Consider the following 19,683-nt stretch of genomic DNA (forward strand, 5'->3'; position numbering starts at 1 on the left):
AATTGAAATGTAATCCGAGCTTTACTATTACCCAGTGTAAATGTATCTAGGCAATAAAGTACCCATTTAATTAGATGTTCACAAGTATTCAATTCAAATGGATGATTTAAATATTTATTTATATTGGAGTGGATTCGAGTATTAATAAACGAGGAGCTTATAGATAATAGGACGGGTTAAATATTTGTTAGCATCGCACGTCTTAAGAAAAAATGTACCGATGTAATTTGCATTTAAAAATCTTATTTTAAAATTAATATTTAAATTTGGAAAAAAATAAGATTTTTTTAAAAAAGGTGTAAAGAAATATATATATATATATTTTAAAAATATATATCTTATTCTTCGGGAATATTTGTTGTTTCCCAATTGTTCTCTTCCTTCTGCTTCGATCAATCCCTATATAAGGCTCCGAAGCCGTCTATCTCATCCTTCTACTTTGTCGATCCGTATTCTCTCTTCTTCCCGGATGGCGGCAGCGAGCCAAGGAAGCCTCCTGTTGCAAAAGCAGCTCCGCGGTAAGCATCTCGATCCTTCAGTCCGATCGCTCTGTGGTTCTTGGTCGTCGCGTTTGCAGTCCGATCGCTCTTTGGTTCTTGCTCGTCGCGATTGGGGGTTTTCTTGCGGCTTACGACTCTCTTTCTTTTTCTTCTTTTCTGCTCAGATCTCGCGAAGAACCCTGTCGACGGCTTCTCTGCTGGCCTGGTCGACGACAGCAACATCTTCGAGTGGAACGTCACGATCATCGGGCCGCCGGACACGCTATAGTTAGTGATCGTTTCCGAGTCGTGGTTTATTGGTTGATGGATTGATCGTATTTCGTTCACAATTGTTCCTTTTCTTCTTGATCGGCGCCCTGCTATTTCACATGATATGTCGCTTCTTATTGGACGGATCGTCTCAAGGCTAACAGGGCTTGTGTTTATTAGTTGACGGATGGATTGTGCTTTGTTCAAGATTGTTTCTTTTCTTCTTCATTCGCGTCCTCGGATTTTTACACAACTGTTTTTTCCGTATTTAATCTTTCTTCCTCTTTTATCTTGAGCATTCAGTGAACAAAATGCCCGTATTTCAAATTATGTACCGCTTCTTTTTTTGGTGGTTCATATCAATACTAACAGGACTTGTGATCGATTGGTTGAGGGATTGATTGTGCTTTTCTCAAGTGGAATCTCAAAATTGTTCCTTTTCTTCTTCATTGGCGTCGTGGGATTTTTCCATTAAATATTCTATATTTCGTAGTTGATCGTTTTTTGCCCCTTTTTTCTGCATTCAAGTGAATAAAACGCCATGCTATTACGAATGTTATATTAACTCTTTATTAGTTCAGGTTGGTTATATTGGCTAGTCTCTAGATTGAATTTGATCTTTTGGCAAGAAATCAATTTTCTGCCTCCAGCACTTTTGGTGAATGATAAATTGAAGATCTCAAGCTTTATGTAATAATTAGGGTTAATTACAGATAACAGTGGATAATTTGGGCCATTAAATAGGTAATGTAGTGGGCAAATTGAAGAGGAAACTTAGCGTGAGGCACCCCTTAATGCAAACAGTCCTTAAAGGATCATGCCGTCCACTACAAAATTTGATTCCAGCAGCACAACAGTGTGCAACTGCGATTAATCCTATGTCAATGGATGGCAAATGGATCCACTTCATGGGCTATACGTGAAGGGGGGATGCGTTTACATTTTTTTTCTTCCAAATTGAGTATTTATCAACCACAGTGGGTGAACAACACCCAAGTAGTATTTCTTTGTTAGGGTAGTTTAATCTTTATCAATCTTTTAAAAAGGTCAAGTGACTAATGCCGCATTTTGCATTTCATTATAATGCAAGGGATACACCAATTTCCCTTTCATCCAACGTTTAAACTAGAATTTTCATTTGCTTTCTCTCAAATATTTGCAGTGATGGTGGCTATTTTAATGCAATTATGAGCTTTCCATCCAACTATCCTAACAGTCCTCCTACAGTTCGATTTACATCAGAGATGTGGCATCCTAATGGTGAAAATATATTTTTGTTCACTAAATCATGTTCCTTTTTCTTATTGTTGGATGATCCGTATCAATGAATGCATCCACAATGTGCAGTTTATTTGGATGGTCGTGTTTGCATTTCTATTCTTCACCCTCCTGGTGATGACCCAAATGGTTATGAGCTTGCTAGCGAGCGTTGGTCACCTGTGCACACGGTACTATCTTTGTTGCAAGTTGCAACTTATAATTTTGTATTTTACAATGTTTTTAATATGTTATTGTTATTATCTTATTTTCATTTTTCTTGCTCCAAATAGTTGGGATTCTTATTGATCTTATTTTTATTGTCAGAAAGTTAAGATTCTTGTGTTTAAAAACAAGACATTATCACGTAACCCTGAAATTTCTAATTACAAGCAATATGAAAAAAAAATCAGTAATGCACTGCGTACTAGATCTTTGAACATTCATATACACTAAGGTGTCAGTAGAAAAGTGCAATGTTTAGTGTGTCTCCTTGCTGTTTATGACTTCTGAGTTATTTGTTTGTAATATGATTTCGTAGAAAACAAAGATATTACATGAAAACCGAGACAGCATAGAAGTTTTAAAAGGATAATGAGGCCCTTGATCATAAAGTCACTCAAATTTCATAAAGTTCACCTTTCTTTATTGGAAACCACACTTTCTCTATTGTCACTAGGAATAAGATAGAGAAGAAAATATATCAGTCTCATTTTCTCAAGTAGTTTCCCTCCAAAATATAAGACACATAAGACAAACACAAGGATGATAATGGAGCAGAATAGGAGGGGTCGGGTATTTCAATTCCCATCTTGCCCCATATAGGAAGCAGGATGGTGCAGGGTGAGGAAGAAAAAAAATTTCTTAACCCCACCTTGCACCACATATGCAGCTGCAATCTGGTTGAGTTCTTGATAGGAGTGGGTCAAATTGTCATACCTAGACAGTCTAAAGAGGCTTCTAATGGAATGAGATGGTAATCTATTTGATATAAAAAATATTTCTCAATAGTTTTTTCCTTCACAGTGCCAATGACAAAATACAAACATGGTAAATTATGACGAGGCAAACTGACACAAATAGAGATGTATATCAAATAAATTAAAATATTTACTAATTTCAATTAACTTTACACCTTATAAATAGCTTTTAAAAAGTTAAACCAAATTAATTTCATAGTACTTGTACTCTATTGGTTGATATAATGTAATTTGATGCCTGATTTTACATGATTATCATTATCTCTCTTTTTTTCATGTTCATTTGCTGTTTTTCTTTTTGCTAACAATGCTTCAGGAACATAATTGGTTAATGGATGTAGTTTTTCTTCTACATCTGTTTATTAATTGGAGGTAGTTTATGTTCTAAAATATGGGTCTTTAATCTCACAATGCAGGTTGAGAGCATAGTTTTGAGTATTATTTCTATGCTATCAAGTCCAAACGATGAATCTCCTGCAAATGTTGAAGCTGCAGTAAGCGAAGCTGAAACTTGGCTGTCATTCCATGCATTTTATTCTATGCCCTATAAATGTGCTTTATTTGTGAAAGCAACTGCAAAATCTTTCTTTGCCACTGAGTCTGATTGATATCCAACTTATTTTCATTCTTTTTTATTTCCTAGTTTCTCTTATCAGCAAAATCTTGATCAGTCGTCCAACCAACACCATTTTGGATTTTTCTGCTATTTGTTCAAACATTAACCAGGCATGCCATGACAACTTCAGATAGTAGTCCATTTGACATCTATAGAGTTTTTGTTCAACCTCGATAATTTATTTTGAGGCTTTCACTAGTATTCTACTACCTTTTGTTTTATTACATCCTGATGTAGTAGAGAATCATGTAGGAGAGCATCATGTGATGATCACTGTTAAGTTAGTGTTCTATAAATAAGCAATTATGAGTAACTAATCGATTCTTTCGAACAAAGCTGTGAACGCGTATCCCCTTTTCATATGATCTTTCTACCTGTCGCAAACTTTCCCAGTTGCAATTACTCCCTGCAAATTAGGACCTATGAATCTTTAGACTTGATATTATTGTACATTGATTTGATACACTACCAATTGCATCGCAGAAGGACTGGAGAGAACGAAGGGATGAATTCAAGAAAAAAGTAAGCCGCACAGTCCGACGCTCCCAGGAAATGTCGTGAACTCAAAAGAGTTTAGTTCAGCATCAAGACCGCAGATAGTGTTCTATCTTCGGATATCCTTGCTGTTGATGGCTCAAAGCCTCTGTACATTTTCCCATTTAATTTGGTTTGTAATTCTTCTCAAAGAGTTGTGGATATGTTGTTATTTAGTAGGTTATTTGAAGATTGATTTCCGGAGTCATTGATTGTTATGGTTTATGATACTAATCGATAATGTTTCTAATCTTTTTTTGCTTGAATTCTCGCATATGTTTGTAGCAAGTTCTTCATTCAGGTGAAACTTTCTTTGTTTCACAAAGAGTGATTAAAAGAGCAATGCTATTGATTTTTAAAATTGGTTTATTATTATTATTTTTAAAAAAAACGTACATTAAATACGCAAACCAAAATAGGGGGTAATTTTGCAAAAAGCTAAACTAAGGTGGTGGAATAATAAATAATCCCAAAATGAAACATCAGAGGCGATTGCTAGGGTGATGTTGGGCTTCCGGTGGAGCAGCTGCGGCCTCTGCGCCGCCCATGTTTTGCGATGGCCGACCACCGCTACATCATCCCCGTCCCCTCTCTTAGATCCGACCACCGTTCACCTCCGGCGGCGGTTCCTCAACCTCAGCGGAGATTCCAGCGGCGGCCGAAGTTGGCCGCGCTGCCGAGTGACCGATGAGATAAGCTCTGTGGCAGCGAGGAGCACTGAGGTGATCGAGATGGAGTACGCGGACCTCAACCTCAGAGATTTCTACGGCGCCAATCCTCGGGTAAAGTAAAGCACCCCCCAAGTGGTGGAACATTCTTCCTTTTGATCTTACCTTTCTCATAAGTTCGTTCGATGGACCTGCAGTTAGGTCATGTTAGGATCCGGCAGCATGTGAATCCCCTCAGTTCTTCTTTCTCGGTGAGTCTAGATCGTTTCTACGGTGCCTCTTCATTCCTTTTTCTTCAACTTTCTCTCTGCCTCTCTGGTGTCGGAGAAACTGCAGGCACCGGCGGAGATACCAGATTGGAAGGAAGTTTTCAGGGATGCAACGCTTCCTCTAATGGTGGATATTGGAAGTGGTATGAACTATGAAATCAATTTCTTACTAATAGCTGGATATTGTTTTGTTGGATGAAATGGAATGTGATTTCTTAGCCATTGCTTGTTGCTTCCTTTGCTAGTATGGTTCTAGAAATCATAATCAATAGTCAAGGGCTATTGCTTTTAACATAGTCAAATCTATTAGAGTTGACAGTGTAATAGATAACATTAGTCAATGCACTAAAGAACAATTTAACTAATTTGAATAGCATTTGTCAATGCACTAAAGAACAATTTAACTAATTTGAATAGCATTAGTCAATGCACTAAAGAACAATTTAACTAATTTGAATAGCATTAGCAATATAATGTTACATCGAGCTCGATTGAGGGGATAACATTCATGTTGTGGACTCTTAAATAGTTGCAATGAAGCCGCTTAAAGATGATGTTTATCTGGCATAAATCAGGCCTTTGGTCGTGTAGAATAAATCCATATAACATAATATAGATATTGTTAACTTTTATGATTATTATACGATAAAAGATAAGTTATATGGCATATTTGTGTTATGTCACTTTTGAAGTTTTGCATATGTAATTCATGCTTCAAATCTTGTCGTCTGAGTTTCAGGTTGTTGGATCTTGTCTAGTATTAATAATGCTACTTCTATACAAAACCTTAAGATTAATGTGTAACTAGAAGGAGCTCTTGCAGGTAGCGGTAGGTTCCTTCTGTGGCTTGCGAAAAATTGTCCTGAAACAAGAAATTATCTGGGACTGGAGATCCGTCAAAAGGTTCTACATCTACCGTTAGCATTGGCTTCCATCTTATCCTTCACTGATGCTATTTTTTTTCTGTGTAGCTGGTGGAACGCTCGCAGTTTTGGGTCAAGGAATTGCGTCTTGAAAACATGTTAGCTTTCTATGACTCAACACAAATTTACATAAAGCGCCGTTTATTGAGCATCTAGAGGGCTTGAAATAATGATACAAAAACAAATCTTCCCTGCTAATTGTAAAACACTTCAATTTGTTATTCTATTTTTACCACCAGTGAACAAGCACTGAGGTTCTTCTGTTAACCAGGTATCATGATTCTATTTAAGTGTTTTATCTGTTTAATCAAACCATGCTGCTTGCTCGCAGAATCACACAGAATCGCGGCACTTGCATGTTGGTGGTAAAAATAGAATCATACATTAGAGTGCTTTATTTAAGATTAGTGTAAAACATTTATCAATGTGTCATTATTTTAAATCCCTTCATCAGATGCTCATGGTAGGGAGACTTGGAAGGTAAGTTTTATCCCTATTATCAATTTGTCTCACTCGGAAATGTTCATGTTTGAGCAGCCATTTCATGTTTGCCAATGCCATGGTATCTTTTGAGTCGTTAGTGGCCTCCTATCCTGGTCCTCTTACACTAGTCTCAATTCTGGTGAGCCAAACTTCGCCATTTCAGAAACAACAAATACATGTTTTCTGTACTCGGAATATGCGAAATCATCTGAAGGTGGTGTGAATTTAATCCTGCAGTGTCCAGACCCCCATTTCAAGAAAAAACACCATAAAAGGAGAGTTCTCCAGGAACCCTTAGTCAATTCCATTGCCGAGAATTTGAGCAGAGGAGGAACGGTATGCCCATTGTTTCTATGACATATTTACTCTGGTTGTAGCTCATGTGGATTTGTGAAGTGTTTATCATTGGAATAGGAATGAATAACTCTGCTTTTTATTTGAATTGATATCTATTATGAAATATTTCACTATAGATAAGCTTTTTGCAGGTCTTTGTGCAATCAGATGTGCTTGATGTTGCACTCGACATGAGGAACCAGTTTGACGACCGTCCAGATATCTTTAGCCATGTGAATTTTATCGGCGACGAGCCTTCATGCGATTCGCAAGGCTGGGTCTTGCACAACCCCATGGGCATACAGACTGAAAGAGAGATCCATGCGAAGCTCGAAGGGGCTACAATCTACCGGAGAATATACGAAAAGGTCAAGTGATGTTTTCTTTATCCTAACCATATGATTAAGGCTCTTCTTCCTTTACAAGTTAAATTAAGTGAATTCCATGTGCTCCAAACATTGGTTATATCCTTAGTGTTTGACATTTCAAAATCTCTAACCTTTAGGAAACAATTCGTTGAATTTTTTTATTTATTTCTTATCACATCAGTGTTTTGGCCAATTGAAAAACTACACTAAACGGCTGATGCTGTTTGGATCCTATCTTTGAGATTTTGAGCAACAGCATCAATGAATTCTTCAGTGTTCAGATAAAGATCCTTTGACACTCTGCATAAATAACAAACAGATACAATATAACAGTTTGAGAAATCATTGTAGGAAAAATGCAAAAGCAGCTTAAATTCATGAGAGAAAGAATAAAAAGGGATGCCAAAAGGTTAAGATGGAGTTGACTTTGTGGTCATCTAAGGTTTCCTATAATTGCTAATCAAGATATTCAAAAATTGGGATGAAAATATATAAATGGGCAGCAGGAATTGACCTCATTACAAATTATATCAACTTTAAAATCATATAATTTAATTATTTAGAGAAATTAAATAATCTTAGGCATTATAAAATTATTTTTAAAAGAGGTATAATTAAATCTCATAGTGCTCCAAATGATAACAAATTGTCATAACTAGATCTAGGCTTCATGTAAAATGGAAAATTGTGGTGAATATAACTTGAGCTTACTTGAATTGTAGGTTGTAAGTAGGAGTGAATAAAAATTCGATTAAATTTAATAAATTGATCGAATTTAAAATTTAGTTTGGTTATTTTTTAAAATTTTAATTATTTTTTTTAAAAATTTATTAATTCAGTTAATTCCGTTCTATTTTAATTTTATAATTTCTTATTCGATTAAATCGAATAAACTAAATTAATTAAAATAAAAAAATAATTTATAAATTTATAAGTAAGTAAACTTATAAATTTTTAATTAATTATTAAAATGAAAAAATTTTATCGGTTCGGTTTTTATTTGAAAATTTAATCGATTCAATTAGTTAAAAAAAATTTAGTTTAATTCAATTTTGATTAATTTGATTCGGTTTAATTCAATTTTAACTGAATACTCTTCTGCAAGAGTATTCAGTTAAAATATACATGGCAACATAATTTTGAAAAGTTCACTCTAGTATTTTGATTATTTTAGGTTGTGTTTTAAGAAATCTAAAAGTATGTGTGCTAAAATATAATTTCACATGGATTCGGTCCCCATAATTACTGAACAAGTCCAACTTTTTTATCATGACCAAAATAACCTCTCCAATTTCTCATCCATGCACAAGAAACAGGGGCATTATAGTCTTTTGAATCCAAACCGCTTCCCCCTCGCGCCGCCCTGCTCTACAAAAAATTTTGAATCGCGCGCGGCGCGGGATGGACTCGGATCCCACGCGGACCGTCCGATTCGATTTCAAAATCCCCCGCGCCACCACGCCAGAAACCCTCCCTCTCTCTTTTTCCCCCTTCCAATTTCTAACGGTCGCCGCCTCCTGCGCCCGTCTTAAACCGGTACCTTCTCCCTCCTCCTCATCCATTTCCGGATCTCCATCGTCCATGTCGTCCTCATGTCCTTCGCATCTGGTAGACGCTACCGGCGTGCGGCACCACGCATACAGCAGGAAGCAGAAGTCCCTCGGCCTTCTCTGCACCAAGTAAGTCGCGATCTTCGATCTCGTCTTTTTTTTTTCGTTTGCCCTTTGTTTGCGTTGTGCTCGGGGTTGCGCCTGATGTGCCTAGATCTGTACGTTTTTTGAAGCTTCGTGAGCTTGTATAACCGCGAAGGCGTCGAATCGATCAGCCTCGATGACGCGGCTCGACGGCTTGGCGTCGAGAGGCGGCGGATCTACGACATCGTCAACATCCTAGCGAAAGTGGGGGTGAGATCGAGATCCTTTTCCGCCAATTGTTTAATTTTTTTTTGATAAAAAATAAGAAAGGGCTGAGTTTTATGGACGCGAAAATCGGAGAACTATGTTTTTTTTTTAATCATTTTGTTCCGTGTGATCTACGTAGCTTCTCTCGAAAAATGGCAAAAATGCCTGCTCTTGGATCGGATTTTCTGGGATCTCGAAAGCACTGGAGAGATTGGAGGTTTGATTTTCTCAGATCTACACTTTTTAGGTTATTTGTGTGGCGTATTGTGAGCTGCAACATTTTATTATTTTGATTTGGTACAGGAGGAAGCTCGCAGAGGAATTTCTTGCCATAAAGGAATTTGTGCAAAAGTAAGATTTTAAATTTTGTCTCTCTTTCTTTGCCACCGGTAAAATCTACTTGTGCTCATCAACTACCTTATGCTCACCTTTTGAAGTTTGTCGAACTTTTTTTTGCCACAGGATGATTCGGACGATGAAAGTCTGGACCAGTATGTAGACGATGGAGATGAGAATCAAGCCCAAACTGTCAGCACTACTTTGTCGACTGCTCCCTTTGACAAAACAATATCTGGTCTCTTTTTGTGTATATTTTGTATTTCTTAAAGTTTGTTTCACTGTAAAGCAATGCTAGGGGGATTAAGCTATTAAGTTGATGCAACAGCAAAAGTTAATAGAAGAGCGAAATCATTAGGCACACTGACGGAGAATTTCATTAAGTTGTTTCTGACCTCAGATGTATGCATCTTGATTCTCCTCAACATGAGATTTTAGCATATTTCAAATTCCTTATTTTTTACTGTTACTAACCATGCTAGAGTTCTCGTGAAGGGTGATACAATTTCACTTGATGCTGCTGCAAGGCTGCTTCTCGGCGCTACAACTGATGCATCTTACATGAGAAGTACCTGTCTATCCTCACTGCTCTTGTTCTTCAATTAAGAGTTGTTTTCCCGCCTTTCTTCTACTTTTCTCAAAAATGCTTATTTGATCTTACTGTCTCAAATACACTAATGCAGCTAAGGTCCGGCGGCTATATGACATTGCGAATGTATTATCTTCTATATTTCTCATTGAGAAGGTATTTTTTTATGAGTTACTATACACCAAGTTAAAAATCAAAGATAAAAAAGAGATGGTCGTGCTTAATGCATCCTCTTTCAATTTTGTAATTCGGGACATAGACACAACTCGAAGCAAGGAAGCCGGCCTTTCGCTGGTTGGGCGCAAAGGGTAAGAAGGAGCCAAGTGATGCAGTAACTGTTGCTATTTCATCTAGTCCAAAGAAGTTGAACAAAAGGACATTTGGGACAGAGCTCACTAACGTGGGCTTGAAGAAGAATAAGCTGAATTCTGCAGAGGGTAAGAAACCAATGGACCATAAGATGAGAAGTGAGAATCTGCAAGAGCACAGTTTTATTCCACAACAGCAATCCACATCCAAGAATGGGTATTCCTTTGGCCCTTTCCATCCAGTTGGTGTAATGAAACAGACTGCTAATTCTGAGGTAAAGTCAGGGAAAGGAATTCAACAATGGGAGAACTTGGCTGCCTCCTTCCGACCAATGTATCAAAATCAAGGTTTGATTATTTTCCCTATCTAGCATGTATGCCAATAGGCTTTTTAAAAAGTGAATGGAAGATGCAAATTTTTAGTTTTAGTTTTCTTTACCCCTCCTGCAATTTATTCTTTTTTATGTCGTTCTTGTCAGCTTTTGATCTTTTGAAGAAAAAAGGAATTGCTCCTGCAACTTCTCTGTTATTCTTGCAAGAGTAAATGATGCATCAAAAATTCTTGCTATGGAATCAACTTATCTGTTACTATAGAATTGTTTTCTAGTTGTTTTATCTCCTTCCAAATGATACCATCTTGTAACAAGGATTACATTGCTGGGATTGGTAAAAAGCCACATGTGGACATAAACCAAACTTGCTTGTCACATCTCTAATAGGTCTCCATGTTCATTAGCCTGGAATGTTCTCTAGTCTTCATGCTACCTTGATGGTCTTTTTTACTCAGCGTGGAGTAAGCCTTTGACAGCATGATATTTGCCAATTATGTGGTTAGCACATGCATATCTACAATGTTAGGATATATCTTGCTAAACTCAGATCTATAAACAAGTAGCTATATAATTTTACATTCCTCAAATTGTAAGAAAAGTAAAATATAATCGTGGAGTACAAACCCTGAATATTATATGATAAAACATCATAATCTTCAAGTTGTGTTTGTATTATTTTTTTTCAAGTCAGCTACATAAATAAATGTTATTTCTACATTGAATATATAAAATTTTCTTTCGTAATATTTTTATTAAATATGCCTTTTATTTTCTTTGGTTTCCCTCCACTCGTAAATAATTGTACCATCATTGGTTCAACTCTTTTATTCACAGAATCTATTGGTTGCTTTTTGAATAAGTTCATATTACTCTTATCTATTTTATTTTATTTTATCGTATATTAAGGCTATAAATATTGTTTCTTACATGACATTATCGTTTATTTCCTCTCTTGCACTCAGTTCACATATCCATCTTTACACTTTTATTTTCACTACATTAACTTTTTTGAATGTAATTTTCTAATAGTTTGCTACATTGACTGATTGAAGTATGGTGGGTTGTATTTTAATCTAAGAGACAATCAAGATATGATTCTAGAGACCTCTTTCTTTTGCCTACTCATTCTTTATTTTGTTAATAATATTTTTAACAATATATCTCTTCATTGAATAATTATTCCATGTTATTTAAAACCCTTTTATGAATTCGATGTTCTTCTATCTTAATTATTATATATATATATATTGGTGCTACTATCTCATTATCTTCAGTTTCAATATGATATCTTCACAAATTGCAATGTTTTGAATTTATTGTAATTACATTCTTACAATTTTGATTACTAACAAGGAAGAAAAATGCCCATTGAAATAGACCACTCGATTTTCATAATGTAGATTCATTTGGCCAGCAAACTAAGTACTCTTATCATGCATCTTATTCCTTAGACATGCCACATGTAAACCAAACTAAGCATTTGATACTTGCTAATCTTGCTGTCAGTTGGATCAATTGTTACTCATTAAGGATCCATTGCATGACTGGTTTGGTCTGCTATTAATCCAAGTATATCAATCGCCAAGACTAAACCGTTGAGGATGTTCAAAATAAAAATCCTTTTTGAATAACAAATGCAAGGAGAAAACTTCGTAAGATGACAATACACATTAAAGTGTTCAAATAACATCTGATTAATCATGTGTTTTTCTTCATGTAGCTTTGAGTGAGCTTTTCTCACATTACTTGGAGGCTTGGGATTCTTGGTATGCTGAAGCCACCAAAGGGAGAAATGTGCAACAGCAATTCAATAAGCTTGTCAAGAAGGAACTCTTGTAGAAAAATATGATGCTGAAACTGATCCATCTCTGTGATTACTTTATCTGATCAACTCGTGCAAGGTTCTTCCTTTGTCATGAAATAAACCGGATGGGTCTGGTTTAGATCATATGCATTTTTCTTTGTGCGTGAATCAAACAAACCTATACATCCGATACATATGAAACAATTGGCATTGGTTGATTCATGCCAGCCAGTGATTCTACTTAGTCCATTTCCATCTGAGCAGTCTCTTTGTGCTTCCTTAGGATCTCGCCACATTTGTGAGTTAGTTAGTCCTAAGGATCATATTGAATTTTCATTATATGTTATGTACCATGTTATGAAGATCCTTTTTATAGAGAAATGTGTTCCTATTCCATGTTGCTCTTTGACAAAACAAACAGGTAGTTAACCCTGTCCATCAGAATTTTTATGAAATGAAATTTCTTGTTCATTGTGTGAGAATATCCTATACTAATTGTCTCATTGAGTTGAAATAGAATGACTGAATTCACCCCTTTCATTTATTTTCTTATTGGTTATTATTATGTGTAATCAATTATTTTAGCTCTTGAGATATGGTGGAGTTGATTATTATGTGATAAACTTGTTGAAGTAGATAAGAATTAAATTTTAACGAAATTGAGATAATGTCCTTTTCATAGTAGTCAATTGTAGTTTTTTGATTTAATTTTTTACAGATGATTTGGATGATAGATTTTATTTTTTATTGAAATAATTAGCTATTCTAATATGTGCATATCATTAGATTTGTGTTTGTGCTTGAGCTTGAGGATTTTTAATAAAAATTTTAAAATTCATAGTTCATAAAATTTAAAAAAAATAAAATTATTATTATTATTATTTTAAAAAAAATTAAAGATGAACAAGTATGCCAGGGCCGGCGAGGGCTCGTGGGCCGATCAATTAAAAGCCCTTGAACCTGTACGTCTTCTGGCATGTGATTTCTCTGATCGTCTCTCCCCTGCGTCCTCCGTTTGATATCTCGGCACTGAGGGTTTTTGTCCTCTCGCCGGGAAGGGTATTTACCTGGCTGCTTCGCCTCCTCCTCCGTGTCGGCTTCCTGATCTCCTCCCTCTTCCCTTTCTTCTTCCGCCGCCTTCGAATCTCGCATCGCGTTCTTCCTGCCCTGTTCATCGATCCGCGAGAAAAGTCTTGGGCGGAGCGGGCAAACACCTTTTCCGGGCATGGCATATCTAAGCATGGGCGAGGCACATCGACGCATCACGGACTACCTTTCTCGGTTCTGTGATGCCGTCTCGTGCCAGGATGCCGCTACCCTCTCCGCCCTCCTCGCCATCTCCTCCAACTTCGCGTCCCTCCAGGCTCCTGCAGAGGCCCTCAATGTCTTCCAGGTTCTTATGAAACCCCGACTACTCTCTGCTTTTTCTCTGTACTATTTTATTATATTTTACCAACTATGCTGCGATTTTTTCTCAGGATTCAAATCAGTTGGTGAACCAGGCGGAGAAGTACGCCCAGTTCGCAGAAATTCTCTCCCCCTTCTCCGGTGCCTCCAAAGTTACCGACTTGGCCGATATGCCGACGCCTATGTTGCCTTTGAGAAGGCTGCAAAGTACTACTCTATTTGTTCTATTGCCTCTGGATTTTGTTGGTAATGTGAAAAATCTAGCCCTGCTGGTGTTCGTTGAGAGCTGAATGTTGTGGTTTCTCAGTGCTTTCTTACAGGAGTTTCGAAATTGGGAGACTGCATGGGCCATGGAAGCTGTGTATATTTTGGCTCTTGAAATTCGGTTGCTTGCAGAGAAGGTATGCCATTGTATCAGAAGAGGGATTTGATGTTTTTTTTTTTGTGTTCTTCTGGAATTTATATAAATGCGGATTTTACTTATCAATGTTGTTTACATTTTAAAGGCTGATAGAGAGCTCTCTTCAAGTGGGAAAAATACAGAGAAGTTGCAGGGAGCTGGATCATTCTTGATGAAAGTCTTCGGGGCTTTGGCGGTATGATTTTGCCAATTTTGTTGTCTTAAATTTGGTATTTTCTACTGTTCAGGTGTTTGGTTATTTTTTATTTGGTTGAGACCATCATCAGAGTACATTATATGGTTCACCTCTTCTATGACACAAGGAGTTAAGACATACTAGAGAACAAGTTTGGTATAAAAATCAAATAGGCTTAGGGCAAGGAAATCCCATCCTGACTGAATACTATGTAACCTCCTGCAGACACAACTTTTTTATGGTAGACATTGTTTTGGGTTGAGACCGCTAGGGGATCTCGAACCTATGTTTGTCTGCACAGGCGTCAAACTTCTCAAATTTTCATGGCCTGACCTTGTTATTTTGACCATAATTCACAATCTCGGAATCATTTCATAAAGATTATAGTAACAACCTTAAATTTCAGGTCAAATTAGTAGAATTCATGACAAATGCATCTGCACAAAGGATAATATGTAACATTTGTAAGTAAGACTCTCTAAGTTCTATAAGTTGAATACGGAATCAAAGACATGGACTGTCAGCCCTGGGATTCCATCTGCACATGTCCTGAACTTTTAGGAAAATGTTGTTTTTTAATCTGCCGAAGCAAGTTATTGTCCATATTTGAACAAGGAGCAGAATTGTTGGTGGAAATTTCTGAGCTTTGACAGTTCAAAAGGACTTGTAGACCCACTTTTGCAGTTATTTCATCTACAGTTTTGTTGTTTTCAACTCTAGTGACTTTGATGGTTTTGGCAAATTCCAAATAGCGCATATTTATTTTAGTTTCTATAATCAGCTGTCGGAGTTATAGTAGCATGTGTTACTTCAACAGTGGATAAATATCCCATGAAATGTAGGTTAAACTCTGGCCTCCACTATGTCGCCAACCAATCAGCATGTTTTGGCTTCTATGCTAAAGCCACTTTCAGGAGTTAATTCAAAATAGAGAAAATCTTTTGGTCTAGAGTTTTCCAGAAATATTTTTATCCACTAATCTGAAACTGATAGGCATAAAAATTTATGCTATTAATTTCTCTGCTGTGTGCGCATGGAGGCCCAGCCTATCCCCTTTCCACGTGCCCAAAGTTCCATCACAGTACAGATTCTCAAATTGTATTGCACTCCAATTCTCCAAAAAAGATGTTTGAGCAGAACTATGGAAACCTATTGCATATTAATCAATGTTCATTTATTATTTCTTGAGCAATAGTATTTCATTAGAATGGTTTTCTTATTATCCTCACTATATTCATTGTTCAGTAGATACAGGCAAGTTTTTTGCTTTCTGTTTATATTTATTTGGTGTTGCCCCTTTTTTTGTCAGAATTTTTGTAACTAGATACATTGCATCTTCTATTAGTCCGGTTTGCTTGCCTATCATCTTGTAGTTTTTAATCTATTCAATTCACATTGTAACATATATTTGATATGCAAAAGTACAGTTGCCATATGAGAGTGCATGTTTACGTTTTGCCCTTCATATGCTTCGACATGTACTGCAGTTTATAAAACTGTTTGAACTTTTGGGAAATCATTGCAGGGTAAAGGTCCCAAACGCGTTGGTGCCTTATATGTTGCCTGCCAACTTTTCAAAGTTTATTTCAAGGTCAATACCTTTCTGAAGAAGTTGGATCCTTTTTGGGTCATATATTAATTTTATATTTTATGTTAACCACCATTTGCCAAGTATTCTCTCTGTAAACCTGATAAATGGTTGTAATTCCAGCTTGGCACTGTGCATCTCTGTCGTAGTGTCATCAGAAGTATTGAAACAGCTCGAATATTCGACTTGGATGAATTTCCAGTTAAAGATAAGGTTAATATTGAAAATTTATGTATGCTTATGCACATGCATGGTTCAACTATTTCACAACTTCACCTGTACATTGGATAGGTCACTTACATGTATTACACTGGACGTCTGGAAGTATATAATGAGAATTTCACTGTTGTAAGTATTTTCTATGAGATAAACTTTTCTCTGCTGATAAATGTTAAATTTTCATTTTCCTCTATTGCTCTTGGATATAATTTATTCAATTTGACACTTACTATGGAGATGTTACTATCATTATCAGCTGCTGATATGAATGGCTGGCAGCACAATTAGAATAGCATTAAGTGACAGACTCAAAGTAAATCTTTCAGTTATACCATTTCCTAATTCTTTTTGTCTATAAACTGATTATGTGACAATGACTACACATTAATTATGAAAGAAAAATATGAAAGCTTATGCTGGCAAGGAAGGTATATGTCTTTTGTATTCTACCTTGTGTATTGGTAGACTTAAGGTAAACTTTGTGTAGGAATGGGTATGAGGCAGGAATAATTGTATTTTTTTTAAGTTAAGTTGGAGTCCATTCAAGCTCAAAATGACTGTGTCAATTTAGAGGTAAACCATTCTAATGTTAAAAAATCATGATACTTCTCCATGTGGTTCTAATGGGCATCCTAGCTTTAACAGGTTCTCCTCATGCCCATCATGACTTTGAGATATTGTCAAAGTTTATTGAGTCAAGTTTTTAAGAGAACGACTAATTTATATACTTATCCTTAGTTCTGCCTCTCTATCTGTGGGTTAGTAGACTTCTCTTGATCGACACAAACACAATACATGAAAGGATAAGATAGTATTGGTTGACATAGGTAAGATTTGAACTCCAGATCTCTTGCTCTAATACTATGTTAATAATTGGAGTAGTGCCCATTCTAGGATCTAGCCAAAATGACTAGTTAATGGAGAGGGGACACCCTTATGTCATAATAGATCACTGCACTCATTCACATGGGACTATTAGGCAAGTGCATCCTAACTTCAACAGTAGTGAACATGCAGCTATCTGTATTCATGGAAGTTTTAAAGGAAAACATGTCAGGAATTTGTTTATCAGTGTGATAGAGCAGGCTCATCACAAGCTAATTTCTTCATTTCTTTTCATTGTGATAGAGCAGGCTGATCAAAAGCTAACTTATGCCTTGATGCATTGCTCTCCTAACAAAGAAGCTAACAAAAGGTAAAATTAATTCTTCTATGGTTCCTAGCCAGTGACAATTTTTCTACTTTCTTATCTAAACATCTCTCATGATAGATCTTCAAACATGAGCATATTAGGTGTCAAGTCTTGTGTTTGTGTTTTTTTTGTTCTTGAACTAATTTGTGGATTTACTATAGGATGATTCTGAAGTATCTCATTCCCGTGAAGCTTTCAATTGGCATTTTGCCTAAACAGTGGCTTCTTGAGAAATACAATCTTATGGAGGTTAAGTTCCTTATCTCATAATAATTGTTCTTCATTGTCAGGTTTCTTAAGATTGTATAACTTGAAAGTTAAACATTTTATGGCTTCCTCTCTTATCCTTTCAGTATATGTACTCTAGCTTAAATACTTATTTCTAAATGCTTTTGAAATTTCTATCCAATGCTAACCTCACCAAGGCTTAGTTTACTTGGGTGGAAAAAATAGGAGCAAGGGAGAGGGAGGAAGAGGAAAGTCACAAAATCTAGTTCATTGTTGTGTTATTTTCCTCCGTTTCCTCACTCATATCTAATGAGCTGAAATAGGTTCTATTTACTTTCCAAGAAGTCTTGTAGGGCAATATGGAGGACATCAGAATCCTAAAAAATCTCACCTGTACAAAATTCCAAATATTCTTTTTTCCTTCCTGTATTAAATTCATTGATTGTTCATGCTAATGAACCTCTACTGATACCTGTGTGGACCTTGGTAAAGAAGTATCCAGGACCAAGTCCTAGCAACTTCAAAACGTCAGCAGGCTCTAAACTGTCACAACTTTGTCTATTTATTTATTTACCTTGTCATAGAAGTTATTTTTTCTTAGCTTAACTTTGATACTGGGTGCGAAGAACACTTTTATTGTGAACAGAATTCTAATCAGACGCAAACTAAATACTTCAAAAGAAAGCATCAGAATCAATGCATAATGCAGTACTTTTATTATTATTATCTTTTTACAATGTTCTGGTTAGTAATACACTTTGATTGATTATTTTATGCATTCGGAGCATCTCATATTCTTTTTCATATATGGATTTGAAATTTCTGCAGTATAATGGAGTAGTTAAAGCACTTAAAACGGGTGATCTAAGATTGCTCCGACAAGCCCTCCGGGAACACGAGGACAGGTATGTTTCAGTTGTCTCATTATTCTTGCAAACAACCATTGGAATTTCACTTTTGATGCTTTTCAACCCTCAGATTCTTACGATCCGGTGTATATCTTGTTTTGGAGAAACTGGAACTCCAGGTTTATCAAAGATTGATGAAGAAAATGTAAAGTTTCTCTTGATAAGTTTAATTTTCCAACTAGAAAAAAAGCATCATCATTTTTTGTTTCGGCAGTTATGTGCTTCAAAAACAAAAAGACCCCAGCAAGGCACACCAATTGAAGATAGAGACCGCAGTAAAAGCTTTGAACTGGCTTGGAATGGACATGGACATCGATGAGGTATTCTCCAATCGCCGTCTTCCTCTGTATCATATCGTTTGCCTTTCATCACATTGCCGCTTCCATTTTCTTTCTCCAATGAGATGATTCTCCCATCGACTGCAGGCCGAATGCATAATGGCTATTCTGATTTTTAAGAATCTCACCAAGGGTTACATTTCTCACAAGAACAAAGTGGTGGTCCTCAGCAAGCAAGATCCATTCCCCAAATTGAATGGCAAACCAGTGAGCTCGTAGCTAATCTTCTACTTTGTAAATTTATGTAATCCCATTATTCTGAGAGATCGGATTGTTTTTAAAAAATATGTTGTAGAATTTCATTATCACTAAAATGCTTTTAGAAATGTTGTAAAATTTTCAGAGTATTCTCAGTGTCTTATTTCTATTCTTGAGTCTTCTAAGACTAAATCTAGAATTCACATTTGGCTCTCTATTGAATTGAATGTTAATATATATTATCTTTTCAAAAAATATGGATCAATGTGTCACATGTTTATTATATTAATGCTTCTTTTTCATTAATATATATTTATTTTAACATTAATATTTATTATTTGTGATATTATTATATATTCATTCATTTTTATTCTTTTTTATATTAAATAAACAAATATATTTTTAATTTTAATTTTATAATTTCATAATATTATTATTTTAAAATATATTATCCACTGTTCTTTTTTTAAAAATTTTATTCATTAATTGAGTTTCAAAATTTGAGATGTTATAATATTTATACATTAATTAAATATTAATATCAATGCTTTAAATA

General features: G+C 35.8%; 4 protein-coding genes across 4 annotated transcripts; all 4 read left to right on the top strand.

Moving 5' to 3' along the window:
- Positions 1-380: 380 nt before the first annotated feature.
- LOC141838882 (ubiquitin-conjugating enzyme E2 7) lies at positions 381-4,354 on the top strand. The gene is made up of 6 exons (XM_074726488.1): positions 381-518; positions 665-767; positions 1,912-2,009; positions 2,097-2,197; positions 3,403-3,480; positions 4,086-4,354. The coding sequence occupies exons 1-6, from the start codon at positions 470-472 to the stop codon at positions 4,161-4,163; spliced, it is 507 nt and encodes a 168-aa protein (XP_074582589.1). The 5' UTR covers positions 381-469; the 3' UTR covers positions 4,164-4,354.
- Positions 4,355-4,646: 292 nt separating this feature from the next.
- Positions 4,647-7,343, top strand: LOC141841223 (uncharacterized). The gene is made up of 8 exons (XM_074729363.1): positions 4,647-4,918; positions 5,002-5,055; positions 5,141-5,216; positions 5,897-5,976; positions 6,045-6,094; positions 6,534-6,618; positions 6,717-6,815; positions 6,968-7,343. Exons 1-8 carry the CDS (start codon positions 4,868-4,870, stop codon positions 7,190-7,192), a joined length of 720 nt encoding a protein of 239 aa, XP_074585464.1. The 5' UTR covers positions 4,647-4,867; the 3' UTR covers positions 7,193-7,343.
- A 1,405-nt stretch (positions 7,344-8,748) lies between these two features.
- LOC141841537 (E2F transcription factor-like E2FE) lies at positions 8,749-12,878 on the top strand. Its single transcript, XM_074729706.1, has 10 exons — positions 8,749-8,862; positions 8,967-9,087; positions 9,224-9,301; positions 9,388-9,435; positions 9,547-9,658; positions 9,749-9,822; positions 9,916-9,988; positions 10,104-10,165; positions 10,269-10,665; positions 12,370-12,878. Exons 1-10 carry the CDS (start codon positions 8,765-8,767, stop codon positions 12,486-12,488), a joined length of 1,182 nt encoding a protein of 393 aa, XP_074585807.1. The 5' UTR covers positions 8,749-8,764; the 3' UTR covers positions 12,489-12,878.
- A 576-nt stretch (positions 12,879-13,454) lies between these two features.
- On the top strand, positions 13,455-19,279 carry LOC141840254 (enhanced ethylene response protein 5). The gene is given in 14 exon segments (XM_074728184.1): positions 13,455-13,846; positions 13,932-13,995; positions 13,998-14,067; positions 14,168-14,261; positions 14,367-14,456; positions 15,982-16,047; positions 16,168-16,257; positions 16,336-16,392; positions 17,397-17,458; positions 17,617-17,704; positions 18,512-18,588; positions 18,662-18,736; positions 18,806-18,911; positions 19,017-19,279. Coding segments are annotated over 14 exon segments (1,239 nt in total). The 5' UTR covers positions 13,455-13,678; the 3' UTR covers positions 19,149-19,279.
- The last annotated feature ends 404 nt before the right edge of the window (positions 19,280-19,683 follow it).

This window comes from Curcuma longa, chromosome 11 (assembly GCF_044706935.1).
Source record: "Curcuma longa cultivar G26 ecotype Majalengka, Jawa Barat chromosome 11, ITB_CL_G26_1.1, whole genome shotgun sequence".
Taxonomy (NCBI): domain Eukaryota; kingdom Viridiplantae; phylum Streptophyta; class Magnoliopsida; order Zingiberales; family Zingiberaceae; genus Curcuma; species Curcuma longa.